Source organism: Siniperca chuatsi, linkage group LG14 (assembly GCF_020085105.1).
Source record: "Siniperca chuatsi isolate FFG_IHB_CAS linkage group LG14, ASM2008510v1, whole genome shotgun sequence".
In the NCBI taxonomy this organism is placed as follows: domain Eukaryota; kingdom Metazoa; phylum Chordata; class Actinopteri; order Centrarchiformes; family Sinipercidae; genus Siniperca; species Siniperca chuatsi.
In genome coordinates this window covers 3,629,784-3,635,783 of record NC_058055.1, presented here as the reverse complement: position 1 = coordinate 3,635,783, position 6,000 = coordinate 3,629,784, and the positions used below count along the sequence as shown (strand labels likewise).

Below are 6,000 nucleotides of genomic sequence, written 5' to 3'. Positions count from 1 at the left end.
TTGTGTAGATGAAACAAAATACACATGCTGAGAACATTTGGACATAAATACGAATAGCAAATGATGACCTCAAATAACTTTAAATGACTTTAGTAGTCATCTTGCTAGAGGTTGTTGGAGCCTCCTCCTGAAGGAGCAGTGGGGGTCCTTAGACTTGGAGGTGGAGGAGAATTGGTTCTGAGGCGTGATAGGATGCTCTATGAGCAAGGCAGACTGAGTCAGTTGAATTTGAAACGGTCCTTGACTGAATCACTGTATCAATGAAGATGAATCATGCTGAACTGTGACAAGTTATTTGTTACAAGTATTGGAAATTGTTTCAGTAAGTGTTCTATGGTCACAGTGGTCTTCATGACAAGTCTTTTCTAATGTAACACTATAGCAACCTGACCATCACCATTTCAACATAGTGAACATTTTTTGCAAACATAACCCATCATATTTCAACATGGACTGCAATGTGTGGATGGCAGTGTTCTGAAGATGCACAGGCTGGAGGATTCCTCTCTTCTAATTGCGCAGGATGATACCGCAGCGCCGCTACGGCTTCACACTCCAACCCACCTTGAAACGGTTCCCTCTAGTGCTGCATTCAGGTCCTCCGTGAAAAAAAACGGGAAGATGCCAAATCATTTTACGACGCTAAAGTTAGAAACTTGCAGTTTTGTTAATAGATCCCGATCACACAAAATGTTGTGTCACGCATAAATAGGCTACATACAGTCAAGCATTGATTGTATTACTGTCTTTTAAACGCACAGAAGTGAGTTTCACCTAATTTATTATAGGCTACAGGGTAAACCACCTGTTGGGTTTTGCCATCTGTGGTTGGGATTGTGATATTGCTTAGGCATTGCTAGTGTACTAAACGATAAACTAATTCAGTTAAAACCGTTATGGGGCCTCTTGTCTTTCTAATGGGAAGTTTAAGTTACCCAGTCCTTAGATACTTATAGCCTAGTAACTTTGAAAAGTTACCATGTTACCACAGTTTATGTAGCCTAATGATAATCCTTTCCCCCCTTCTGTTTTATGATAGCCTGCATATTGTCTCGCTGCTTGCTGTAGGCTAATGTTTTTGCCTCTAACTCTACTATAAAAGTGATACTTTGATATTATTGCTATTATTGTAAATGTAAGTGCCTCAAGGGTGAAAAAAGCCATAAATGAGAAAGCAGGCTCTCGCTCTAGCCGCCGTGGACACACTGAGGTCGTTTCTTTAAACGGAAGTCTGGAATCTCCGAGTATTAACACATCCAATGAACGCTACACAGCAACTGGGAAACAGACAGCGCATGTGACCAATCAACGGCCCTATTTCTCCCACACCCATCAATGAAACGAGTGCGGAGGCGGGACCGCGATTATCTAAAAGCTCGCGCTTGGTTTCACTGCGTCGTCTGCTCTCGTCCCATTGGCGCAGGTGATCTGTCTCAGGATGCGAGAGGAGAGCGGAGGAGAGGGGAAGAGAGAGGGGAAAGCGCCGATGGAAAAGTGTTCAGGGCTCGGTTAACAAGAAAACAGGATACCGGCCCGCTTCATTTTGTCCTGGGCCACTCGGCGATGAGAGATACACCGCAAGGGGCACTTTGAGATATGATGAGGTTTATTTCTGGTTGGCAATAGTACTATGATTTGGTATGTGGCCACTTTGATAGCAAGTGTATTCAGCACCCGAGGAACGGCCGCTCAAGGTGAGTCGAAGTGCAGTATCTGTATCCACCAGCGCCTATTGCTCAAGTTTTAACATATCTTTTTTTATTTATAACAGAGTTTTCCTTGTCTGTTAGCTAACTTTGAGTATGCCTATGTCGCTTGTATGTTAAAAATGTCACACTTACGTCATGAAGTTCATACGTGTGTTCGTCACCGCACCTGAGTGGAGCCGGGCCGGCAAATGATGAGGGAAAGGGACCGGTTCACCGTTAAATGAATTCTAGCAGAGCTTTACCACGGGGGATAAGGAACTCCTTTGGTTAAACCTGTTTTAAATTTAAAAGAGCACAGCCTGCTTATTCCCAGTGTAAGAGCCAGGCTACATCGTGGAGATGCGTAGTTTTCAGTACATTATCGGAGTTGTGACGTTTTTGGCTTCAGAGTGATAGATTTTGCAGCCTATTTGGGTTGACATATTCCTCCCAAGATGTGCAAGTTTGCTCTCCTGAAGCTCCGGGACGTTCTGCGGGTAGTCACTGGACTGCAGCAGCCGGTTACACTGAGCTGCACACCAGCTGCCAGCCTTTCGTGAAATGTAAAGGCAAATGTGATTAGTAGCTATGGTGCGCTGGTGGAGATGTCATTATAACGCTCTCCTCTTCCTGGGGAGCTGTTCCTGCTGAAGCTGAGTCTTACCAGCTCTGTCCGTTAGAGGGAGCGCTCTCTGAGCCAGCCCCGCATTAAGGTTCCAGCACACTGAGGCTGCTTTTCAGTTCATGTGTGATGCAACTTTGATCCCATGTATGATCACTTCATGTGAGCTTAAAGCTGTTTTTACAAATGCGTTGCCTTTGTTGTGGAAAAGAGGAGAGGTGTTGTGTGGCAAGATGGCTTCACGGGCCAGAGATCCTTCAACCAAGCCACCTGCAGCTGACCTCTAACCTCCCTGTGGAGGGATGAAAGAGAAAAGAGACTCTCCCTGGGAGGGTTTAGTGTTGTCATTACAAAGCAGAGATGTCTAAAAGCCAAAGGTTCAGATTACTTTGATAGAATACTAAGAAAACCAGAACATATTCACTTTTGAGAAGCTGAAACTAGTGATTTTTGGGGGATTTGTGCTTCAAGAAATTACTTAATAACACTGGCATGGACCAGCTGATGTGGAGCTAGACTGCTAGCTGGAGAAGTGCCAGTTCACCTCTGGGGGCACTGCTGACCCCTAACCACTCGGGGTGCTGTACTGCAGGAGAAACATCTCTCCACATCAACTGCATGTGTTCCAAGTTTATGTGTTCCATCATTTTATTATGATCGATAATCTATTAATCAACAAATGTTCCAGCTCCAATTAGAAATGACATCATCCTCTAGTCAGTGGACCATCGTGTAATTTGGCGGTCCCGCAGTGTGTTTGTGTGCATGGGAGCTTGTCTCGCATCGATGACGACAGGGACACCTGCTGCAACATTGCACTTTACCCTTAAAAAAATTAGAATCCCTGCTACTTTTGCCCCCTCCGTCCTCCCTCCCTAACACTCATCTTCAAGAGAGAGGAGAGATGGCGGATATTAGGACAACGTCTGTGCTTCAGCATCACTGATTAAATGATGAAGAAAGGAGCGCTTGATAATATAAACAAGCTTTCCATCACTGTGTTAAACTTTTGACACTGATTCTTGAAGGTTTACATATAATTATTTTTGTTGACATCCTTCTGGCATGTGACTGGGCTCAGCTGGCTACATGGCAAACAGTTATGTAATGTCCTGCCTAAAGAGGATACACTTAAGCTGCCAAAAGAAGGAGACTTAGGGAGATGTCTTTAAGCGGCTTCCCTTGTCTCTTCCGCGGTTGGGACTGCAGGCAACTTGGCAGAACTGAGCACTAACTTCTGGATGGCAGAGGAGGACTGACTCTGACTGGACTTGTTTGTGTTTTGTAAAGAGTGTCCCTTCAGTCAGTGTAACTGGTTATGCGTATGGTCCTTGTGCCGTGCTTTAACACATCGACGGAGCTCTCAGCGCTCTGCAGCATCCATGCTGGGCACGCAGACACACAAACACAGACGGACACACCAGCCGACAGAAGCTGCGCAGCAGCATCCTTCTGGCCGAGTGCTGCTGTCTCCAGCTGGCAGCTGGCAAATGCCTTGACTTTAGCCAATGATAACCCTGGACCTGAGCCAGACTGCCTCTCTTTCTATGTACCCCCCCTCCTGGTTTTCTCACTTCCTCACCTTGTTTCATCCCTCCCTCCCTCCCCTCCTCTCACTTTTCCCGTCTGACTCAGGTCCTCGTCTCCCTCCCCTCCTCTTCCCGTCTCTCTTCTCTCCTGCTCCGTCCTGTCGTCTTCCTCTTCCGTACACTCGGATGAATTCGCTTCCCTTCAGGTTTCAAGTGGCCTCTCTCAGCACGGCTGGGTAGCCGAGGGAAGGGAAGATGGTGGGTTGTGTTAATGGAGGCTCGGGGCGCGCTCCACAGCAACCGTCTGTTGCCATACGCAGACACACCCACTTGTTACCCCTACCCATGCACACACACACACAACATACACACACATCAACATGCAAGCATCCCCTCAGGGAGCTGTGTGTCTTTAACCAGGATCTGAACATATGCCCACTAACAGGCTGCCTGCCCTAGACTAAGTTGGACTAATTATGACTAAGCTGTGAGATAAATGCCACTCGGTTGCACAATAAATACATATGCCACAACATGCCAAGAGGGCTGGGGGCCGATGTGGATAGAGGAGGGGGTAAGTGGTGTATGTGTGAAAGAGATGTTGTTTGGGGTACAGTGAATAGAAACAACAGAAAAAACATATAAGAGCATTTTGTTTATAAAGCTTTAACATTAAAAGCTTTTAACCATCTTTACACTAAGGGTGCTTTCACACACAGATTTATCGTTAATGAAAATAATTGTTAGTTGCAGCTTTAAAATTTTGCCTAAAATCCTGCACACAGTAATTCTTCTTCTAACAATTACATCCTTTTCCTCGTCCTCTACCTATTTTTGACAAGAATGACAGAGACGCGTATCACACATTCACTTTCCATGACTTACTGTTTCCATCCATGTGATGGAGTTTTTATTTGTATTGATCCTCTAAGCTGATAGAGAAAGTATTGCATTTGCACTTCTGACCACATCTGCAGTTGAATGATTGGATCCTGAATGCCTTTTGGCTGTATTTACACTTGGATATGTTTTTTCTTTGAGTGAGTCCTTCACGGTGCATATCATTAAGGCTCTGTGATTGTTTGAGTTGAATGAGATTCATCTGGAGCTCTGAAGCTCCCAGGAAACTTTTGAACTTGTTTTTGTGATTCAGTGATGCTGTCTCCCAAGTCAGAGCATGTGTATTTCTGAGTAAACTGTGTGTGTAAATGGAGCTGGCAAGGAGCACTGGTGCCTAATTAATTTTATTCCCAGAAACTTTTCTGGTATCCCTGTTTTTTGATGATCCCTACAGTATGATCACTTAATGAGCGTTCTCCCTGTACGTGGGTGGCTGCTTGGCAAAAACAAAGCTGCTGACCAAGAAAAGGGAGATTCGTGTCTCATTCACAGTGTGGTTTAAATCCTGTGGGTGTTCAGTGTTTTGTCATTGAAGGGCTTGTGTTGAACGTGTGTTGAATGTTCTGTGTGACGCATTTGGTTTTCATTAGGAATGTTCCTTGCGTCTTTTATTTATCTGATACCGTTCACTGCTGTTGACTGACTAAATGACTCAACATATTTCAACATATAAATCGCCAGAATCTCACCTGTTCATATTTTTGCCAACTTTCCTCTGGACTTTGCCAGTGGACTTGAGGCCCAGTCGGATGAGGCTGCAGCTTATCTGTATAACGCCCATCAGTCTATTTTTTAAATTCTATCTTAGGACTTCAGAAGGCTCATTTCCTGTATAAAAGTGTGTATGTGTGGGTGTAGGTGTGCATTGCTTCTCATTGCAGACCATAGTTTAAAGCTGAATCAGAGTGTGATGGCTTACACTAAGCCCCATGGCTTCAGATGAAGATGTATTTCTCTAATTCCAACATTCGACTTCCTGGATTGAGCCAACGCTTTCCAACAGCCCCCCCCCCCTCTCAAAAAAAAAAAAAAAACTTCAACATTTTTTAAGTTGGGTTGGTTATTTTTAGACTTGTTGCTCCCACTGTCACCTTCATATAGAGCCAACATTCTTCATTGGAGTTGGACAATTTCCAGACTAGTTTACAGACATGGAACCCACCAGTTTTTATTAGTTTAATGAATCTTTAATTTATTTGGTCTGCAAAGTTTGGATATGATGAAAATAAGCTTCTCTCTTCTCCCATGTGGGTGCTCCATG

General features: G+C 44.5%; 1 protein-coding gene across 7 annotated transcripts in view; it reads left to right on the top strand.

Moving 5' to 3' along the window:
* The first annotated feature begins 1,348 nt into the window (after positions 1-1,348).
* Positions 1,349-6,000, top strand: part of LOC122888087 (protein turtle homolog B-like) — a 145,225-nt gene continuing 140,573 nt past the window's right edge. For 5 of the 7 annotated variants that reach the window (XM_044222053.1, XM_044222048.1, XM_044222052.1 and 2 more), the window contains exon 1: positions 1,350-1,694. In XM_044222053.1, the coding sequence (XP_044077988.1) occupies positions 1,631-1,694 (64 nt within the window). In that variant the 5' untranslated portion in view covers positions 1,350-1,630. Of the gene's footprint in view, positions 1,695-6,000 lie in introns of all 7 variants that reach the window. The other 2 variants (XM_044222050.1, XM_044222054.1) reach the window with 1 other exon arrangement.